The 22,904-nt window shown below is 39.5% G+C and overlaps 1 protein-coding gene across 1 annotated transcript in view; it reads left to right on the forward strand.

Moving 5' to 3' along the window:
• The window catches only part of PRICKLE1 (prickle planar cell polarity protein 1), a 68,960-nt gene extending 50,790 nt beyond the window's left edge, over positions 1-18,170 (forward strand). Inside the window, exons 2-8 of the mRNA XM_075857046.1 lie at positions 11,093-11,268; positions 12,215-12,328; positions 13,455-13,592; positions 14,185-14,388; positions 14,553-14,739; positions 15,016-15,864; positions 16,232-18,170. Of these exons, the coding sequence (XP_075713161.1) occupies positions 11,143-11,268; positions 12,215-12,328; positions 13,455-13,592; positions 14,185-14,388; positions 14,553-14,739; positions 15,016-15,864; positions 16,232-17,088 (2,475 nt within the window). The 5' untranslated portion in view covers positions 11,093-11,142 and the 3' untranslated portion in view covers positions 17,089-18,170. The remainder of the gene's footprint in view (positions 1-11,092; positions 11,269-12,214; positions 12,329-13,454; positions 13,593-14,184; positions 14,389-14,552; positions 14,740-15,015; positions 15,865-16,231) is intronic.
• The last annotated feature ends 4,734 nt before the right edge of the window (positions 18,171-22,904 follow it).

Below are 22,904 nucleotides of genomic sequence, written 5' to 3' on the forward strand. Positions count from 1 at the left end.
GGCATCCTTTCTATGAACTGGAGCCCAGAACTGAACTGCATATTCTAGATGAGGCCTCACTAATGCTTTGTAAAGTGGCATTATTACATCCCTGTCCCGCGAGTCCATGCCTCTTTTAATACACGACAATATCCTGCTGGCCTTTGAAGCAGCTGATTGACACTGCATGCTGTTATTGAGTTTATGATTTACAAGTACACCCAGATCCTTCTCAACAAGTGAATCCGCCAGTGTAGCGCCCCCTAGGACATATGATGCATGCAGGTTGTTGGTACCAAGATGCATAACTTTACATTTATCTACATTAAACTTCATTTGCCAAGTGGACGCCCAAATACTTAGTTTGTTTAAATCTGCCTGTAATTCATGAACATCTTCCATAGTCTGAACTATATTACATAGCTTGGTGTCATCTGCAAAAATAGAAATAGTGCTATTAATCCCTTCCTCTATATCATTAATAAATAAGTTGAATAATAGTGGTCCCAGCACTGAACCCTGGGGTACACCACTTATAACCGGGGACCATTCAGAGAAGGAATCATTGACCACAACCCTCTGGATACGGTCCTTGAGCCAATTCTCAATCCAATTACAAACTATATTTTCTAAACCTATAGTCCTTAATTTACCCATTAGGCGTCTATGGGGGACAGTGTCAAATGCCTTTGCAAAGTCTAAAAACACTAAATCCACAGCGGCCCCTCTGTCTAGACTTCTGCTCACCTCTTCATAAAAACAGATTAGGTTAGTTTGACAACTTCTGTCCTTAGTAAAACCGTGCTGGCTGTCACTTATAATGCTATTTATTGTCACATAATCCTGTATATAGTCCCTCAATAGCCCCTCAAACATTTTCCCCACGATGGATGTTAAGCTTACTGGTCTATAATTACCCGGGGAAGACCTAGAGCCCTTTTTGAAAATAGGCACCACATTTGCCCTGCGCCAGTCCCTTGGCACTATACCAGTCACTAGAGATTCTCTGAATATTATGAAAAGGGGGACAGAAATAACTGAACTAAGCTCTTTAAGAATTCTAGGGTGTAACCCATCTGGTCCCGGAGCCTTGTGCACATTTATTTTATTTAATTTAGCTTGGACCATCTCTACATTCATCCAATTCAGTATATCAACTGATATATTAACAGCACTGGCACCGGCTACATCAGCTGCTCTTTCTTCTGTTGTATATACAGAGCTAAAGAACCCATTTAGTAACTCTGCCTTCTCTTGATCCCCTGTGATCAACTCCCCATTACCATTATCTAGGGGTCCTACATGTTCAGACCTTGGCTTTTTTGCATTTATATGCTTGAAGAATTTTTTAGGATTTGTTTTACTATCCTTGGCCACCTGCCTTTCATTTTGTATTTTTGCTAATTTTATTACATTTTTACAGATTTTATTAAGCTCTTTATATTTTACAAAGGCTACAGCTGTACCCTCAGATTTGTATTTTTTAAATGCCCTTTTTTTGTCATGTATTGCCCCTTTCACAGAAGGTGTAAGCCATGTGGGGTTTAATTTGAGTCGTTTATACTTATTACCTGTAGGAATAAATTTTGCACTATAATAACTCAAAGTAGATTTGAAAATCTCCCATTTATCATTTGTTCCATTATTTGACATTAGTTCTTCCCAGTCTATATCCTGAATTGCAGCCCTCATCCTGGGGAAATTGGCTTTCTTAAAATTAAATGTTTTTGCCCTCCCAGCCTGCGTTTGTTTTTTACAGTATAGGTAAAATGTAACTATATTATGATCACTGTTACCGAGGTTTTCACGAACATTGACATTCCCAACAAGATCTGCATTATTAGAAATGACCAGATCCAACAGAGCTTCACCTCTAGTCGGGTCTTTCACAAACTGGCCCATAAAATTTTCCTGCAACAGGTTGAGGAAATGTCTCCCCTTTGCAGTTGAAGCCGAACCATGACACCAATTAATATCCCGGAAATTAAAATCTCCCATTATCACTACAGTACCCGCCTGTGCAGCCCGCTCCATCTGTTTATATATCTGACCTTCCATCTCCTCAGTTATATTGGGGGGTCTATAGATTACACCAAAAGTAATTTTTTCAGTGATCACCTCCCTTTCTAGTTCCACCCACAAGGTTTCAACCTCCTCACAGTCTTCACCCACTATTGTCTCTTTCACACTCGCCTTCATATCACTTCTCACATACAGACATACACCACCACCTTTCCTATTTGTCCTGTCTTTACGAAAAAGTGTAAAACCCTGTAGATTTACAGCCCAGTCATGTGAAGAGTCCAGCCATGTTTCAGCAACACCAACTATATCTATATTTTCTTCCAGTATCAAGGCCTCCAGCTCCCCCATTTTGCTTGCTAGACTTCTGGCATTTGTGAACATACACTTTAACTTGCCTGTCAGTTTTTCACTTTTATTATCAGAAATGTGATTTGACATTAATCGGTCCTTTTTATTTACACTGATGTTTTGTAACGAAAGGATCTCCTTATCTTGTTGTCTAGTCCTCTCCCCACATTCTGTTTCTCCCCCCACCAATATAGTCTGACCCCTCTCTAACCTGGCTACCCCTTTTTTTTCTACATTGACCTCCCTCCTCAGCCCTAGTTTAAAAACTCCGCCACCCCAGCTAGAATTCTCTCCCCCAGCACAGCGGACCCCCTTCCATTTAGGTGCAAATCATCTGCAGAATACAGTTTGTACCCCAATGAAAAGTCAGCCCAGTGCTCTAGGAACCCAAATCCTTCTCCTCTACACCAAGACTTCAGCCATGCATTTAACTCCCTAAGCTCCCGCTGTCTTTCCTGTGATGCGCATGGCACAGGCAGTATTCCTGAGAATACAACCTTGGAGGTCCTTCCCTTCAGCTTGTAGCCTAGTTCTTTAAAATTATTCTTAAGGCTCCTCCACCTACCATTTATTCTGTCGTTGGTACCGACATGGACCACGACAGCTGGATCATCACCAGCCCCTCCCAGCAATTTGTCCACCCGTTCCACCACATGCCGAACCCTGGCACCAGGGAGACAGCAAACCATTCGGTTGAGGCGGTCTTGGCGACAAATTATTCTATCCGTCTTCCTGATTATAGAATCCCCTACGACTATCAATTGTCTTGGCTTGCCTGCATTACCATCCCGCCGACTACTAGCTGGGCTGTTCTCCCGGCTGTTAGGGAGATCAGTATCCACTAGGGCTGCCATTTCTGAGACTGACACCCTCGCATCATCACCCAACTTGGCAATTTTGCTTGGAATACCAGAAACCGGATCGGCCTTCCTTGTCTTTGACCCCTGCATTTGAGACAGATGACAATCATACCTGCTCACAGTGGAAATCTTAACCATTAAATTGAACAATAGGTGGTGATCAAATCAGTTTCTTTTTTTTTTTTTTTTTTTTTAAACCCTTTTAAAGCTAGTAATGTGTAGAGTAATCCCTATGATTTATAGATCGGTTGCACAAAACTGACACTTCACTGTGGGTATTTATTTATCCTTTTGTAAGGCTACATTCACATCTGCGCTAGGGCGTCGGAATGGAGCCCTGACCGACACAAACGGAAACCACAGGTGTCCGTCTCCATTGATTTCCATTGAATTAAGTCGACTACGCTATTGATTCCGTCAAAACTACCTTTTACAGGCACAATGTTTTTGTTTTTTTTAAAAGAAATAAAATAAAAATATTTGATTTCAATTTACTTTAAAAATAGATGGATATATCTCTTTTTCAGGTGAAGCTTCTATGTGTCTTCTATACATAGAAACTGTGGCGTTCAATATCCGCCAAATCCGTCACTCAGCTGAACTGACAACTTAGGTGGGATCGATATTATGGTGATCATGTGTGTTAGAGACACACAGGAACCGCTTTCATATGAGCTGTCAGGTCAGCTCTAAAACCTCCCATCCCCCGCCCCTCTGCCTCTGACTGACGTCTCTGGATGAAGTGGTGTTTGACGCTAAATACCAGCAGACCAGTTAAGTGCAGAGGATGGGTTCGAGCTCATGATTCCGGACAATTGGAACCTAATTTGCACACGTTGCATGGGACCATAAAAGTACTTTTTTACATTGATGCAAGAGCGAATCTAGCTAGCGCTGCCATAGAGTATTGTAGTTGAGTGTTTTCTTTTTGTTTTTTAAATTGCACATTCTAATTTGTTGTATTTCTCAAAATCGAATGCTTGGCTGATCTGTAACTTGAAGTGATGACAAAGCTGCTACTGTATCACAGATTACCTTGAGTGGTTCTATTATAACACTTAGGCTGAGTTCACACGACCTATTTTCAGGCGTAAACGAGGCGTATTATGCCTCGATTTACGCCTGAAAATAGGGCTACAATAAATCGGCAAACATCTGCCCATTCATTTGAATGGGTTTGCCGACGTACTGTGCAGACGACCTGTAATTTACGCGTCGTCGTTTGACAGCTGTCAAATGACGACGCGTAAAATGACTGCCTCGTCAAAGAAGTGCAGGACACTTCTTTGGACGTTTTTGGAGCCGTTTTCTCAGACTCCAATGAAAACAGCTCCAAAAACGGACGTGAAAAACGCGAGTTGCTCAAAAAACATCTGAAAATCAGGGGCTGTTTTCCCTTGAAAACAGCTCTGTATTTTCAGACGTTTTTGGTCACTACTTGTGCACATACGCTTATTATTCTTGGTGATAATTTGTAGCATTTTGTGTGCTCAGGCATGTATGTAGATCTGGTCTGTGACCTGACCATATATATATGGTATATATCTATCGTACTTTCTGAAAATGTTCCTTTATAATCCTAAAATTTGCAGTATCTTCCAGATTAAGGCATCTAACTTTAAATTCTGCTTCATATACCAGTAGTTCTAGGGCTGGGCAATTAATCGAAATCGCAATTCAGCGCAAATCAACATCTTGCGAATTTCGGTTTTAGCAACTATTTTGTCCCGGTTTAAACTGTATCTGCATCTTCAGGACGCAGATACAGTTGAATTCAATGGTAGAGCAGGGGACTTGCTATAGCTTTTACTATGTATATCCGTACACAAGACAGTGGCGTCATTGTGCCTGTCTGCGACGTGCCGCACAGACCAAAGGAGCAGAGGGATCGCCTCCACTCGTCATTGGAACAGGGTTAGGTATGTATATTATTACTTTTATCAGGCGCTATTGGGAACAGCTGTGGTGGCATTATACAGCGTGGGGGCAGCTATGGAGGACTTCATACTGTGCGAGGCGCAGCTATGTGGGCATTATACTGTGTGAAGGACATCTATGTGGCATTATACTGTGTGGGGAGCACTATAGGGGCAATGTATTGTGTGGGGGCAGTGTCTGGGGGATATTATATACAGTAGTGTCCAGCATGCTCAGGGGATAAATATGAATTCAATGGCGTAGCATGCAAATAGGGGGTGTGGTATGCAAAAAGGGGTGTGGTCTAAATTGTTTAATAGTAATCGAGGTTACATGTTCACTTAATCGTGATTTTGATTTAGGTCATAATTGCCCAGCCCTAAGTCGTTCCCTACACCACTAGTAACTTATCCTCTTGTAGCACAATAAAGTCAACTTCAAGATGACCTGTCATGCCCCCAAAAAGATGAATCTGCCGCCTTGATTTGTGCCTTGCCCCAGATTCTATTTGATGTTTCTAGGTGTCATTCCCCCACAATCGGCCCGTTCATTTAGACTGCTGATATGCTAACTTATGAATAAATTGAAAACTGGGCGGTCTCTACCACCCAGCATCAAAAGGGTGCTCTGACAGGCTCCCACATAAATTGCCTTCACGTACATGTTTATTAAAATCAGGGGAGTGGGAGATAGGAGTGTCTTGCAGCAACTTATTCCTATTGTGACCATAAAGAATCAAACATGTTAAACTCCAACACGCCTGATACTGATCTTTACTCCAACATCTGCCGTCAGAAGGCGCACACAGACATTAGATTGTCGGCCGAAATTGGTGGGTTCAGACAACTTTGGTGTAATGTTTATGGCCGGTTTAACTCTGTCCGTATGAGTAATGCGTCTACAAAGCTACTCATCTTTTTATGTATACTATAATCTGTACAAATTTTGCTCAAAGATGAACATCTTTGTTTGAATTGTCGGCAATAATATTGGTCTGTGTTCACATTATTCCTTAGAAGGGTCCTGGTGCCAGGAGATTAAATCAGCAAGGTTTCATAATCTTCCTAGTAATGCTAGTACTTCAATGTACTCTTAGTCATAGGTTGAAGTGAGATGACATAGTGATAACTGTTTAAAGGGATTTACATTGGTAAACTAAATCTATTGCCTGGGGTTGTCGCACATAGTGGAAAACTATTGTCGAACAAATAATCTTAAGTGATTAGTTTTTATTTCTTAAAAGGAAGTTTAAGATAAGGTAAGTAGTTTGTTTGGTTTTTTTTTTATAGTTTTTTTTTCAGGTAAAATTATAAGGATTCAGATTGAAGGACTAAAAATTCAAATGTGTACAGATGGTATTTTATTCCTAAACTAAAACTCTGACTGGCCCTAATAGGTTGTACATACTGTGCAGTGCGCACATTGTCCAGCAGGAACGCTGTGCTCACATGCATGTCTGTTTATATAGAGAGCCACCTGGTGTCATTCCAAGAGCAGTCAATGGAAGATTTTGCTTTTGATGCAGAGGAGTGGACAAAGTTCATATGTATGGGCTGTTGGTAGAGGATTGCTGGTGGCCATCAAATTCTGTTGGATTTTTGCGTAATCAAAGGGATGAATGGGGGGTTGGGTTAGTGACAGCATGAATAAATAGAGGGGCTGGACTTTTTAAGTACAGGTAGGGGTATGGCTTGCTGTTCTCAGTCAGACAGAATGGAAGCACACTAAGAGGAGTCACATCTAGTTATGTGTATAGTCTCCTACTGAAACTTCTCCAAAGGATTTGCTGAGTCTCCCATAAATCAGTGGTTCGATTACAGAATATTCCCAGTGAAAAGGTAAGGTCAAGACTTCATTGCTTTTTTTTAATTTCCATTTTTTTCTTAAGTATTTTTCGCAGTTTATAAAGTTTTTTCTGAGTATTTTTTTATTTGGGCTTTTTTGTTTTTACTATGATTTATGGGTCTTTTTTTAGTTTTTTTTTTTTTTTTTTTTCTTCTAGGTTTTAATTGCTTTTAAAGCGTCACATTTGATATTACCTCCGTAAATATGGGATCATTTTGTTTCAATTGGAAATGTCACAATTTAGTATTTTTATTATCCTGTGGGCCTGAATATTACAGTCATGTTTTCTTAAGACTGTAGATATTTTTTCATTTTACCTGGAGCTCAGACACTTAATCTTAGGGCTTTATGTAAGTGAGGTTAATTGGATGTTGATGCCTGAACCATGAAGCTGTAGGCAAAGAGAGGTCAGGTCTACTCAAGTTCCTCACTGTGCCTCTGTTCTAGATGACATACAAGATGGCCCCACATTTGATCCCTTTTATGGAACAAACGTTGCGTTTGTATGTAGCATGTGCACGTTTGTTGTCAGCTGGCCTGTCTGATCTGCAGGTGGTCTGGGTGCGCTTTAAATTTCAGCAGTGTATTCATGGGAAATGCAGTGTTTCCTCATAATACCCCTGTTTAATCTGACCACACAAAATGATATTTCTAAAGGCTGTATATAAGTGAGTGTGTTTTATGTGATCCAGTGATTTTATCCCTATAGCTAGTATGTGTGTGTATATGTATGTGTATGGATATATATATATATAATTTTTTTTATTTATTTTTAATCTGAGATTAGATTTAGAGGCTACTATGTGGATTATTTTTTTCTCTGATAATTTAGGATTCGTGGTACCATCTATTATTGTGTAACTTTTAACTACTTGATGTCCCTTTTTCCTGCAAACCTATTTCAATGGGTGCAATAATATAAAAGACAAAAGAGTGTTGTTCAGTCCAGCAGGTGACAGTGTGAGATGTAAATATCTGTGTACATTGCAATAGTGCGCTTGCTGTTTCCCAGAGGTCATGACAGGACAGATCCCAGAAACCAGGGAATGATGGCTACTAAAAGTTTTCTTTTTTTATTGTTGCTGGCTAAAAACTCATTTAGAAGTGGTTCCAAATCTCTCTCCACCTCTTCCCTGGCGTCAGGACTTCTACTACACTGCTCATTCTTTTGAAGTGGAAATGTGGATGATTTACTACAAGTTATTAGAGAACCAATCTGATTATACAACTTAATTGCAAGAGGCCTAAATGTAAATGAAAAAAATTCATCATTCCATGTGAACGTGGGACAACTGAAGTGGCTAAAATAGGTGGTGTATTCTGTTCACCCTTTTGTTTTAGACATCTGGCCTAGAGAAAATAAATAGTGACATTCCAAATGCAATGGGAGCCAATGTAATGGAAATAAATAAAGCAGGCTGGCCCACTAGTTGGTAACACATCACAAGTTCCCATATTTGCGGACATGCTCGCCCATGATCAATGGTAACGACTGGTAGTAACTGCTGTCTATGATGTCTTCCTGGCTACTTGTAAGAAGTCAATGGTCTGAAATACTCTGTTATTTGGTATCTGGAACGTGACTGGTTCTTGGTAGTATCTGGTTCAATAAGAACTGTTTGGAGGTGGAATCCTTGCTACTCTCCTTGAAACGGACAAATCCTAATACTAGTCTATTCTTTTTCAAGTAAAGCTGTTCCGTTAACCCATTGTGGGGTTACAAGATTACTGGAATTCCAAAAATCCCACCATTGACTTCTCTACATGGCAGTTTTTGCTTCTATTGGGATTAGTTTTTCCAGCTGCCGCGCTGGTTTGTACATGCGGACTGTCCTGGGCAGCAGTTTACCACTTCCTTTGAAGAATTTGTACAACTGTGAAAGCATTCACTGGTATGACGGCTTCAGTACCCACACCCCTGTTTAACAGATTACTCTGTGTATTGGGTTCCTGCGAAATATTGAATTTGTAGCTTGTTCATCAGGGCCAGTTTTGTTCTGCAGTCCGTTATTGACGCTTGTGCTTTTTATAGAACTGGACATGGGGATTCTATTTATATGGCGATCATTGTAATTGTCTTATTATTTTACAAGAGTGTGGAGTTGTGGAATCGTCCCAAGTTCTGTTGACAGAATAATATCACCCCCATTATTTGCAAGAATCCGTAAAGGAAATCTACAGTGTTTCATTGAGTATCGTATTCATCCACCTTTCCACACAGTCATTTAAAGCGTATTATTTTTTGCAACCTATCCAGTAATACTTGTCAAACACCATATTTATCATCTTTTCATCATACTTTTCTACCATCTGCTTTGGAGATGTTTTTTTTTCCCTTTTAATATTAAATGGCTAAACCCCTTGACTGTGTGTTAACAGCTTGCCCTCTAAATCTAATTATTATTTTGTGTATATTTTACATCCCATGACTGTAATGAAAAGAAAAAATACAAATATACCGTTAAACTAGCAAGCTTCCAAATGTTTTTCCAAAGTCGTGCTTTTCACTCCTCTATATAATAATAATAATCTGAATATGACTATTGCATCATGAATGTGCGGCGGAGACTTTAAGATGTCTGTTGGAATGCTTAAGCCTTGACCTGCCAGCGAGCAGCTGTAGAGACAACTCTGCCATTATACGTGGATCACAGTGTCTGTACTGTATGCAGATGCTAATATTTCAGTCTGGTTAAACCATCATGTTTCATATGGATAAGACCCTCTTTATAACTGCTACGGAGTCTAAGAACCTTACACAGTTGAGCTTTGCTGCCTTTGCCAAGGTGATGTCTCCACCATTGGATCCCCCAGAAATGTGAATTGACTCCATAAAAAAAGAACTTCTTCATATATATGAAAAAATAAAAGGTTTCATACTCTGCTTTGGTCCCTATCCCACCCATGCAGCGACTCCCTATTCTTTGTCATTTGAAGCATGTTTTTTCAGAATGTAATTTATACTTTCTTTCTGGAAATCCATAAATAAGCACTTTTTTTGTTTTTTTTTGTTTTATAATCCGTTCAGGTTATCCAATGTATAAAATTGTGAGTGTGTGTGTGTTTAAACTCCAAATAAATGAGGCCAAAGTCCCAGTCTCTTGACGGTTCTAAGGAATAAATCCTGTTCTGCAGAAAACCAAAGTTTGTCTATAATTGATAGAATAAATTGTGGCTGACCTATGGCTGTGTGCATGCTACGTTTCTATATGCCATCTGTACCATGCACAGATTTATATATATATTGGTTGTGGCTGTCATATATTCTGGTTTGCAGCCCATAAAAAAATCTAAAACCATACTTGTTCATATAACGCATCCAGTACTTCATTTTCTGGATTACCAGACACACTTCATGGTGAACGCTGGTCATGGTATGTGGGGTTCCAGAATTTCGTGAAATCGTAGGCATTGGTTTGCAGAAGTGACTTGTGAACAGTTGGTTGGTGTGAATAGCGGAGCTGCACCTGTTGAAGGGATCGTTTGTTTAACTGTTCGTAGTAGAAAGAGCAGCACAGTATTCCGGTATTACTCAGGGTCAAAAGGTTATAATCCCTGTAGGGAGAAACTGGAGCTTCCTTTGTTGGTGTTCCCTGTATCTTGCCCTAATCTCTTATAGGTTCTGCTATGTGCTCTTCCCTTTTTTTTTTTATTATCTTTCTATATAGATACAGTTAAAGTAATTTCTTGATGGCAAATAAACCATGTGGTGCTGCTTTATTCAATATAAACTAACCAGGAAGATTTCTATTAATGATTCGATAAATGTATTTTTATTATAGCTTTGTTATTCTGCCAGACTTTTCCCCCAAAAGCCTTGTTCCTTGACCTGTAGAATTTCCCACCAATGAACCTGTGAGAAACTGGTTCACTGATGTTGCAAATGAACTTTCCAGACCACTGAGGTCCCTTCTTCAGGGGTGACATCTGAGGAACTGGCTTTTGGTGTCTTTGAATGGCATGTATTCATTTCAAAGTTGGCCTCTGACATTGCTGCATGGATATAGATTTTCTTCTAAACTAAATACACTGTAAAACATTCTCTCCGCATGACATTCCTCACATTTAATTTAACAAAGTGTTGACTTTTTTTTGTTTTGTCTCATTTTCTTCCTTAGAGCAATTAATGACTGAAACATCCTGAAATAGAACATTCCATTATCTGCCTATGGCGATGGAGCAGAAAGTCGGCAAGCTGTCTTATGGGTGTCAGCGAAGCTCCACATCGGATGACGATTCTGGTTGTGCTATGGAGGAGTATACGTGGGTTCCACCAGGCCTTCGTCCTGAACAGGTAGGAGCAAACTGATGGCTGTCCATTCATTCTTGGGCATGTAGTTTTTTGTTTTGTTTTTCGTTTCTTTTATTAGACCTTTTATATGCATGTTTATAGATCATTAGACATGATTTTTTTATTCAATTTTATATAATTCTTACATACTACGCAGTAACTAGAGATGGCTTAGTATGTAGCCTAGTCATTCCACACAGTGGCAACAACTTCTGAATAAACTAAAGCCCACTTGCCCTGTAATGTTATGACCTGGCTTTAAAATAAGGACATAAGGCTTATCTGGCATAGCGTTTGGAAAAGGATGTAGTTAAACTGTGCCTCTTTAGAGTAGAACCTGGCATCTGGCTAAAACATGTTTGGATTTGACCCCTCCCATGAAGTTGACTTCAGGTCCTCTGGAAAAAGCTCAGATGGAAGCAATGAAAGCTGTGGCTTGGGATGAACCTACCAGCAGGAGTTGACAAAGCCGCTTTTGTCTCACCAATGTGTAAAATGCAAGAAGCAAATGAAACCTGTTTATAGGGGCTGTTTTCTAGATGGCTTCTCACGTTATGCAAAGTAATTGTAGGTAGAATGTTGGAATTTCTATGGACTTGTTGACTACTGGTAGAGGAGGTGGGTATAATAGCCACATTAAATGTGCATAATTTATGGTACCCCCCTATTAGTCACTGCAACTTGCATTCCAGAAAAGCAATTCAGCAGCTGGGTGCAAACTGAACGTCTACTGGTGCGGAGTTGGATCATCTGCTGCTCATTATCACATAAGCCTAAAGCTGACTCAATCCTAATGTCGCATTGTTTGCTTTTCTTGGCCATTTCACCTCTAGTTTACCTTCTCTTTACTGCATTTGAAATACAAAGAAGTCCATTGTCTGCGACTATCATTGTCCTATGAATAATGTTCTTATTTACTGTATATAAATAGTTTTGATTTATTCTGTAGGTTCAGTTATATTTTGCCTGTTTGCCAGAAGAAAAAGTCCCCTATGTGAACAGTATAGGTGAAAAGTATCGAATCAAGCAGCTCCTCTATCAGCTCCCTCCACATGATAATGAGGTAAAACAAAAGCACATTACTACGACCTTTTCAAGAACTACATTGCACAGCAGATTTGCCAATTTAAAAATAAATCTTATCCCTGAATTTTATTTTAAAAATGTCAACATTTTCATTATTGATGGAATGGTTTCTAGCAGGCAATCCTTTATAGAATCGAAGGGCCTGTTAACATCTGCGTTTACCTTTCTGTTCTACTCCTTCAGAGGAGCAGAGCAACAAAAATATCGGAAGTGCTGGTTCCTTTGAACGACTGAGACAACCGGCACCCGATGGAACTCATTGACTTTAATGGGTTCCTTCAGGGTTTCCGTGGTTTTACCAGAAACAGTAGCGCTGCATGCTGCAATGTTTTCCCGTATTTTCGGCCAGATCTGCGACGGAGGCCCCTAATGAAGCCTCCAATGCAGATGTGAACAGGCCCTATGCTGCATTGTAGTTTAAGGGCCAGTTCACACTGAGCTTTTTGGCGTTGATTTTGACACGAAAACTGCATTGGAATCGGCACCTAAAAACTGCCGTAACTGCCTTGCATCGATTTTCAATGGGAGGGGGAGGTGTTTTATTTTCTACGCCGCCTTTTAGCCGCTCGCAGGGAAAAAAAAAAGCAGCATGTTATTTCATGCCGCGGTTCTGCCTCTGACCTCCCATTGAAATCAATTGGAGGCAGAGCGCATTTTTCACTGCGTTTTTTGCCCGCCGCGCTCAATGGCCACTGGTGAAAAACGCAGCGAAAACCGAAGCAAGAAAGTGCAGGCAGGTCAAAATTCCTGAAGGAATTTTGAGGCAGATTTTTTCTTTTTATGCCTGCAAAATCCTCGGTCTGAACAAGGCCTAAAGCTTCCTTCTAGTTTTACAGCGTTGTTGTACATTCCAGACATTTTATAGTGGTTTTTTATTTCGGCTTTTTTTTTTCCCCCTCCACATGACCTAGACTGTATTATTTACTTTATTTACCTCTGTTTGTACCATTTTTATAGCTGGTCTTCAGCTAGTTTTTACTGTGAGTCCTCATTTGAATTCCTATACAGTGTGTTTAGTTATCTGTAGAATGTGTCAGTCAAGTGTCAAATAGTCCTCATGTCTGCGAATGCCAAGTATTGACAAAAAGGGTTTGTTCCTATAGGTACGTTATTGCCAGTCATTAAGTGAAGAAGAGAAGAAAGAACTGATATTATTCAGTACCCAGCGTAAAAAGGAGGCCCTCGGGAGAGGCAATATTAAAATCTTGTCCAGAGCTGTGATGCATGCCGTCTGTGAGCAGGTAATCGCAGCGCCTTATATCTTCAACACTCATTGTATGTCGTCTTTGCAGTACAGAAAATATGAGAAACTTATGAGCTCGGTGCACAATTTCCTCATGTGAAATGGACTATATTGCAGGCAGGATATCTGTAAGAGCCTCCTAGTGCCGTCACCAGCACAGTATTATTATCCCTCCACTTCACAATAGCTAATAGACTAGCTGGAGAGAATCCCTGTCTGTGTACGTGCCTGTGCAGACTTGTGAGTGTTTTCTCCATGGGAGAAGTGTTACATTGTAGCCAGATGGCTAACTTTATTAAAACCACATTCAAATAATGAAAACCAGCGTAAGTGGTTCCTTAAATATCTACTTTACATCAGCAATATTTTTCTTGGTTTAGAATCCGTTTATGGTCGGGGATTATTAGACTTTTCTCCCTTTTGGGTTTTAAATGGGTGTTTAAATTCCTGTGTAAGTTTTATGTCAAATAGCGTTTTCCTTTTTAATGTGAACAGCATCAAATGTGCCAATTTTCAATCATCATGGTATAGACTAGACCTTTTTCTATATATATAATTTTTTTTACATAACTTATTTTCTTTTCCTCTAGTGCGGTGAGAAAATTAATGGAGGTGAAATAGCCATTTTTGTTTCGAGGGCTGGTCCTGGGGTATGCTGGCACCCATCATGCTTCGCATGTTCCACATGTAACGAGCTACTGGTCGATCTAATATACTTCTACCAAGATGGAAAAATACACTGTGGCCGGCACCATGCTGAACTGCTTAAACCAAGATGTTCAGCATGTGATGAGGTATATATAACCAATGCAAGAATAGATTTCTTACACAATGTTCAGATTCTCTTTACTTACACATGTACAATGTCAAATTGTGTCTCCGTATGAAGTTCTAACATAGGACCACAAAAGTAATATATGAAGTTCTATTTTTATAGCTAACTGTTGTGTTCTTATAGATTATATTTGCTGATGAGTGCACCGAGGCTGAGGGGCGTCACTGGCACATGAAACATTTTTGTTGCTACGAGTGTGAGACGGTGCTTGGGGGACAGAGATACATCATGAAAGATGGTCGACCTTTCTGTTGTAGCTGCTTTGAATCCCATTATGCAGAATACTGTGAATCCTGTGGAGAGCATATAGGTAACTTTTATTGTAATGCATGATGAAGGGTTAAAAGGGATAATAGATTGAAATTAAACCTTTTAGTTTTGCTGATTAGATCATTGTAATTAACGAAGAAAAAACCTAAACATTGTAATAGAAATACACAAAGGTATGCAAATTTGTTTCAGTACGCACAAATTAAAATTGAGTTTTTTTTTTTAAAAGGCAAGTGCCCTAATTTAATATTTATGAAAGTGTTTATAACCACACTTTAATATGATATTCACTTGCATTTGTTTATTCACCTTCTAGGTGTTGACCATGCCCAGATGACCTATGACGGCCAGCACTGGCATGCTACAGAAAGCTGTTTTTCTTGCGCTCAGTGTAAAGTTTCCTTACTTGGATGTCCTTTTCTCCCGAAAAAGGGCCGAATCTATTGTTCGAAGACCTGTAGTTTGGGAGAAGATGTCCATGCTTCTGATTCTTCGGACTCCGCATTTCAGTCTGCCAGGTCTAGAGAGTCCAGAAGAAGTGTAAGAATGGGAAAGAGCAGCAGATCTGCAGATCAGTGTAGACAATCACTCTTGCTGTCTCCAGCATTAAATTACAAGTTCCCAGGACTGTCTGGCAACGCTGATGATACACTGTCTCGTAAGATGGATGACCACAGCTTATCAAGGCAAGGTGCCAGTTTTGATAATAATGACTTTTGGAAAGAAAGAGATGAGCAGGAAACTCCAGAGGATCATGAAGAATGGGCTGAGCATGATGACTACATGACTCAATTACTTCTAAAGTTTGGCGAGAAAGGACTCTTTCAACAGCCTGCTGAAGATAATCGATCTAGTGAAAAATGGATTTCAGAAAATGTCAAAAGAGGTGGGCGCAATCCAAGTTTGGCAAGCAAAAAGTATCAGACTGATATGTACTGGGCACAGTCACAAGATGGTCTTGGAGACTCTGCGTACGGCAGCCACCCAGGCCCGGCAAGCAGCAGAAAGATACAAGAGCTGGACTTGGATCATGGAACATCTGGTTACAAACATGACAAGATACCATGGTATAAAGACTCAATGGAATGTTTGTCTGGTGATATAAAACCTCAGCTTGAAAACATATGCAACTCTATGGATTCATTAGCATTGTCCAACATAACAGGTATGTTGTGCGCTAATATAGTTTTATAATATCATTTTTATTATGGTTCAGATAAGTCGGGACTAAATTATGTTACTTGTACTGGTTTGTAATTGGTCATATATGTATGCCACCAACTAGATAGTAAATCGCTGTTGCTATAGTTTCTACCTTTAAACACACACCGTTTCCCAAAGTAATGTGATGCGCATTGTGCTTTAAATAAAAAGGATGCACCTACATTTTGTCTTGTTTGTATAGCTTTACATGCTTTAATCTTCGGATTGGTTATGTGTTCTTCAGGAATTTTAGCTCTGTCCACTGTGTGTGTCTTGTAAATTGTATGACTTTAGACTAATTATATATATATTTTTTATTTTTTCTGTAGGAGCTTCAATTGATGAGGAAAGTAAACAACGCCCTTCACGCTTCTCCTATCCAAACTTTCAAGATTTGGATACAAGGGATTGTGAGAAAATGAGTAACATGGGAACTCTTAATTCTTCTATGCTGAACAGAAGTTCTGAATCTTTGAAAAGTCTAAGCTTGGAAATTTGCCAGGAAAAGCCACCTCCAGAAGAAAAACCTGTTCACATGTCTGTCCTGAGAAGGTCAAAGTCACAGACAAGACCACAAGTCAAATTTTCAGATGATGTCATTGATAACGGAGATTATGGCAGCATTGAAATCAGGCAGCCACCAATGAGTGAGAAAAGTCGGAGAAGGGTCTATAATTTTGAGGAACTCAGTGAGAGACCCCGTCATCATCGGCGTAGGAAAAGCAGGAAATCTCGCTCTGAAAATGCACTTCATCTTGCTGCAGACCACAAAGTACCAGCACGGGAGAAACCTAGATGTTACACGTCAGAGGATTATGACCGAGTCTTTAAGAACAAATCGCCTCGAGAGTTTCAGGCGTACATTCAACACAATGAACTTTTTGGACAGCATGCAAATGCTGCGTCAGACTATGGGCTGCAAAACCAAATTATGGATAAGTTTTTTGGTCTTTATGGTGAAGATGATGACTCTTGGTGTTCAACATGTTCCTCATCCTCCTCTGACTCAGAAGAAGAGGGATATTTTCTCGGACAGCCTATTCCTCAGCCACGGCCACAAAGATATCCGTATTTTACGGATGACTTGCCTAGTCCCACGTCTGCACTATCCAGTAGTCATTTTGGCCAAAGGACCACTAAATCCAAAAAGAAGGGACGCAAAGGCAAAAACTGTATTATTTCCTAAGACTTGTAGACCTCTTCAGTTTCATTCCTGTGAAGATAGTGTATTGACTTTCTCAATCCACAGAGACGGTTTTCTTTTCTAGTTCTGCTATATGCTAAAATGTCGTCTTTTGTTTTTTTTAATTAAATGCTTTGCCATTTGTACCAAAACAGGCCGGCTGGTGTTTGCAATGTGTAATTGCTATTGAAGATTTTGTGTGTTGCAGATTATTTACTTAGACGATCACAGGTTTACAGTTCAGGTTTGCTTTGTTTTATTGCTTTGCACACAATACTGAAGTTAGATTTTAGACTGCACCACATGCTTCGCCTCCACTGGTATTCATACATCGGACGTGCTAACCCTGAGCTCTGGATCCCACTTTGAAAGGCAGAAATCAGTCATTTATAACCCTTCCATTTGTAGCTTACAAGGGTCATTTACTTGTGAATGATATTTTCATATAAATGGGGCTTGTTTACTCCTAGCAGTTTGTATGTCGCACTCCTAAATCGCAGGTGTGTGTATGCACCATTGTGCAATGAGATCTTTTGTTCCAGTTGATTCACACCGTTCCATATAGGCACAACCAGATTTCCTCTCTTGCAAGCATTGTCTGAAGCCTTGTAAGCCACACGAAGTGTAGAATATTTAGCTGCAAGTTATTTATAATGTGTTTTAAACAAATTTAGCCCTAATTTAACTGTGCATATAATAACTGTATATATTGTATATGTCAAATGTAGAACTTTGTTATTTTTTTATATTCATTTTCTGCAAGGTTTCATTGAATTGGGGTCCAACGGAAGAGTTTTGGTTTGTTTGCTTTCTCTGTGTTCTTACAAACGGTTAAGAAGGCAAACCCCAACAGTATTTAGTGACCACATTTCTTTATATTACCGCCCCTTCTCCTGGGTTATTTGGCCCTATATGTGGCCCTGCAGTGGTGTAAATTATTTTACGCCCATGTAACCTATAGGTTTTATTTATAGCTCAGACTAGCAGAAAATAAGTTGTTTGAACAGCAATAGTTTGTGTCCCGGATGTATGTTTTAGATACTATAAATCACTTGTTTGATATTTCTAAAAGACTGACACATTTTGTGAATAAAAAAAATAATCTAGAACATTCTGCATTTTGGTTTTTTTCCATTTATTATTTTACAAGTGGACACAAGGAATTCAGGTTTACTACCAGTACATACTATCCCAGCCCTTTTTCCCAGGTTTTCTTTTCTATGCTTTTTTGGAAATGTGCATTTAATTGTTCCTGCAAAGCTCGAGTTAGTAGGTCGCGAGCAGGAATAGGTTTCCAAAAAGTGTACAGGAAAAAGCGAAACTTTGATCTCTCCCAAGGAAAAATATTTCAATGGCATGTTGCAGCCACACACCCAAAAAATGTGATCTATTAGACAAGATTTGCCTGAGAGCATACAGGTGGGATGACTGATGTAAACATTCAAGTTATTAATAATCCATAGTCCCAAAATATAAATCTTCATAATTCTAGGGATTTTTTGTTTTTTTACTATGGTGGGAAATAGTCATGTATGAGGCAGGCCTTACCTTTTTAGATTTAAAAGAATGCAAGAATATATTTTGACAACACAATAAGTATGTAAATGTACTATTTATTACAAAGTCATAGTTTGTTATAGTCCACTGATCAATTCTTCCAGCTGCTTGTAGACAAAAAACAGAATCCTTCATATTTGAAGACTTTTCACTAATTGCACAAACAGATCTCACACATCTATATACATATCTGTGTATATAAAAAAAAAAGTGGAAAATCATGGATCGTGTACTGTACAAAAAGCTGTATTAGGCTTTTGTCCCTCTGTATACAAGGTTTTTAAAACGAAGGGACTTACCTGGTCACGTAAACCAGCGCCGATCATAGAGACCGCTCGTTGATCGGCGCTAATTTGCTCTTTTCACAAGGGGCTATTATCATTAATGCTTGGAGACGAGCGTTAGTTACTACGACTACCTGTCATGTTGAACATGCAGTTCGATCTGCAGAGCAGTTGGAGCGGAGCAGATTTATATTTAATTGTATGGGAAAACATTCCGTATAACTTGTTTAAATAAATAAATTACCTCTGGTCATTCTGGTTTAAGGAGTTTGGTGGGTGGTTCTAATTACTGATTGACAGATCTCTCCGTATTCACACATACATGGAAGGCTGTCAATCAGTGATTAGTACCACCCACTGGACTCTTAAGCCCGGAATGAGCGCAGGTTGTTTAAATTAATAAATGACAAGTTATACTGAAAATATTTTAAACACAATTATATATCAATATGCTCCGTTTGTCCTGCTCTATAAAATGCTGCCCACAGATGGCACTGAATTTTCAATTTGACTGGTTCCCTTTACAGTCAGCCAAACCTGCCAGTCTCTGCAGAATCAGCCAATGATTTAAGGGTATGTCCACATGCAGTGTTTTCAGGCATTTTCCGGGGCGTAAAGGCCTGAAAAAAACAGTAGCTGAACGCGTCTAAACATCTGCCCATTGATTTCAATGGGAAAAACAGTGCTTAGTTCAGAAGGGGCCTTTTTTTACGTGGCCGTTTGGAAAAAAAAAAAAACCGGCGCGTAAAAAAGTCCCGTAAAAAGGTGCATGACACTAGTTGAGACGTTTTTGGAGGCATTTTTCATTGGGTCAATAGAAAAACAACCCCTAAAACGGCTTCAAAAAACGTTTGATGCTTTAAAAATGGCTGAAAATCAAATTTTCCCTTGAAAACAGCTCCGTATTTTACTGCCGTTTTTACTTTAGCGTGTGAACATAGCCTAATGGTTAACCACTTCAATCCTAGAGACGCTGGTAGTGGCAACATTTTGGTGCAAAATAGTGAGAGAATTCTAGATGCTCACACTGTTCAAGGCAACTAAGGAAAAAGTTAGAGCCACTTTAACCCCTTAAAGGGAATGTGTTGCCAGCAAAACATGCTTTTTTTTTTTTAGTTAAACAATTAGTGTGTAGGTGATTAAACATTGTTCTAATTTTTTTTTTTTTTTTTCACGAGTCAGGAAATATTATAAATTGGATTCTAATTTATAATATTTCCCATTGCTGGTCACTAGATGGGGCCATTCCCAAAATTGCAGCATTGCATGTGGTAAAGCAACCACATTGCTTTATGCTGCAAAATTGGGTAAAAAGCCCTCGCTCTAGTGAGCTCTCAGCATCCCCCCCTCCTTTATCCTGGCTAGTGCCGGGAGAAACGAGGGGTTTGAACGGTCTAACCTCCTACACTGTGTGTCGCCATTTTTTGAGCTAACACAGTGTAGAAGGTTTACATACACTAGTAAAACACACTGAAACACAAACATACATAGAAATCCCTTACCTGCTCCAGTCGCCGCCGGTCCATCCGCTCCGTCTGCTGCCGCTGCTCCATGTGCACAAGTCCGGAAGCTGCGACCGGAAGTAGTAATCTTACTGTCCGGCCGCGACTTCCGGTCTACAGGAAAATGGCGCCGGACGGCGCGCATTTCAAATTGAACTGTGTGGGAGCGGCGCATGCGCCGTTCCCACACAGCGGCGTACATGTTAGTGGATGGAACGGGCCCCGTTCGCAGTCCCTATGGGACTGGAGCTGCCGTATTCCATGTCTGTATGTGTCGTTAATCGACACATACAGAAATGGAAAAAAAAATGGCAGCCCCCATAGGGAAGAAAAAGTGTAAAAATAAGAAAAAGTAACACACAAATTAATCCAAGCGTTTTTAATAAAGCACTAACATCTTTAACATATTAAACATTTTTTTGTGGTAACACTGTTCCTTTAAAGAGGCTCTGTCACCACATTATAAGTGGCCTATATTGTACATGATGTGATCGGTGCTGTAATGTAGATTACAGCAGTATTTTTTTATTTAGAAAAACGATCATTTTTTACGGAGTTATGACCTATATTAGCTTTATGCTAATGAGTTTCTTAACCCCTTAAGGACGCAGCCTAGTTTGGGCCTTAAGGCTCAGAGCCCATTTTTCAAATCTGACATATTTCACTTTATGTGGTAATAACGTCGGAATGCTTAAACCTACCCAAGCGATTCTGAGATTGTTTTCTCGTGACACATTGGGCTTCATGTTCGTGGTAAAATTTGGTCGATATATTCAGTGTTTATTGGTGAAAAATTGCAAAATTTAGAGAAAATTTGGAAAAAATTGCATTTTTCAGAATTTAAATGCATCTGCTTGTAAAACAGACGGTTATACCACCCAAAATAGTTACTAGTTCACATTTCCCATATGTCTACTTTAGATTGGCATCGTTTTTTGAACATTATTTTATTTTTCTTGGACGTTACAATGCTTAGAACATAAACAGCAATTTCTTATATTTTTAAGAAAATTTCAAAAGCCTTTTTTTTAAGGTACCTCTTGAGTTCTGAAGTGGCTTTGAGGGGCCTATGTATTAGAAACCCTGATAAAACACCCCATTTTAAAAACTAGACCCCTCAAAGTATTCCAAACAGCAATTATAAAGTTTTTTAACCCTTCAGGCATTTCACAAGAATTAAAGCAAAGTGGAGGTGAAATTTGCAAATTTCATTTTTCTTGCTGAATTTCAATTTTATTCATTTTTTTTTGTGTAACACAGAAGGTTTTACCAGAGAAACACTACTAAATATGTATTGTCCAGATTCTGCAGTTTTTAGAAATGTCCCACATGTGGCCCTACTGCGCTCATGGACTAAAACACAAGCCCTAGAATCAAAAAAGCACCTAGTGCATTTTGAGTCCTCTTTTTTATTAGAATATATTTTAGGCAGCATGCCAGGTTTGAAGAGGTGTTGAGGTGTCAAAACAGTAGGAATCCCCCAATAGTGACCCCATTTTGGAAACTACACCCCTCAAGGAATTCATTTAGGGTTGTTGTTACCATTTTGACCGCACAGTTTTTTCACAGCACGTATTTGAATTGGGCTCTGAAATGAAAAAAATGTCATTTTTTACAATAAAATGTCATTTGTGATCAAAATTTCTTATTTTCACAGGGAACAAAATACCCCTTTTTGTTGCCCAATTTGTCCTTAGTGTGGCAATACCCCATTTGTGGTGATAAACTGCCGTTTGGGCCCATGGGAGGGCTCAGAAGGAAAGGAGCGCTATATGTTTGTTGGAGTCCAGATTTTGCTGGATTGGTTTTCGGGTGCCATGTCGCATTTGCAGAGCCTCAGAGGTATCAAAGCAATGGAAACCCACCAAAAGTGACCCCATTTTGGAAACTACACCCCTCAAGGAATTCATTTATGGTTGTTGTTAGCATTTTGACCACACTGTTTTTTCACAGCACCTATTTCAATTGGGCTGTGACATTAAAAAAATGACATTTTTTCCAATAAGATGTAATTTTTTACCAAAATTTCTTATTTTCACAGGGAACAAAATACTCAATTTTGTTGCCCAATTTCTCCTGAGTGCATCAATACCCCATTTGTGGCAATAAACTGCCGTTTGGGCCCATGGGAGGCCTCAGAAGGGAAGGAGCGCTGTGTGTTCTTTGGAGTCCAGATTTTGCTGGTTTGGTTTTCGGGTGCCATGTCGCATTTGCAGAGCCCCAGAGGTATCAAAGCAATGGAAACCCACCAGAAGTGACCCCATTTTGGAAACTACACCCCTCAAGGAATTCATTTATGGGTAATGTGACCATTTAGACTCCATAGTTTCTTCACAGAACTTATTTGAATTGGGCTGGGAATTTAAAAAATATATATTTTTTCCAATAATATGTCATTTTAGCTCAAAAATTCTTATTTTCACAAGAAATAAAATACTCCATTTTGTTGCCCAATTTGTCCTGAGTGCGGCAATAC

This window comes from Rhinoderma darwinii, chromosome 3 (genome assembly GCF_050947455.1).
Source record: "Rhinoderma darwinii isolate aRhiDar2 chromosome 3, aRhiDar2.hap1, whole genome shotgun sequence".
NCBI lineage: Eukaryota > Metazoa > Chordata > Amphibia > Anura > Rhinodermatidae > Rhinoderma > Rhinoderma darwinii.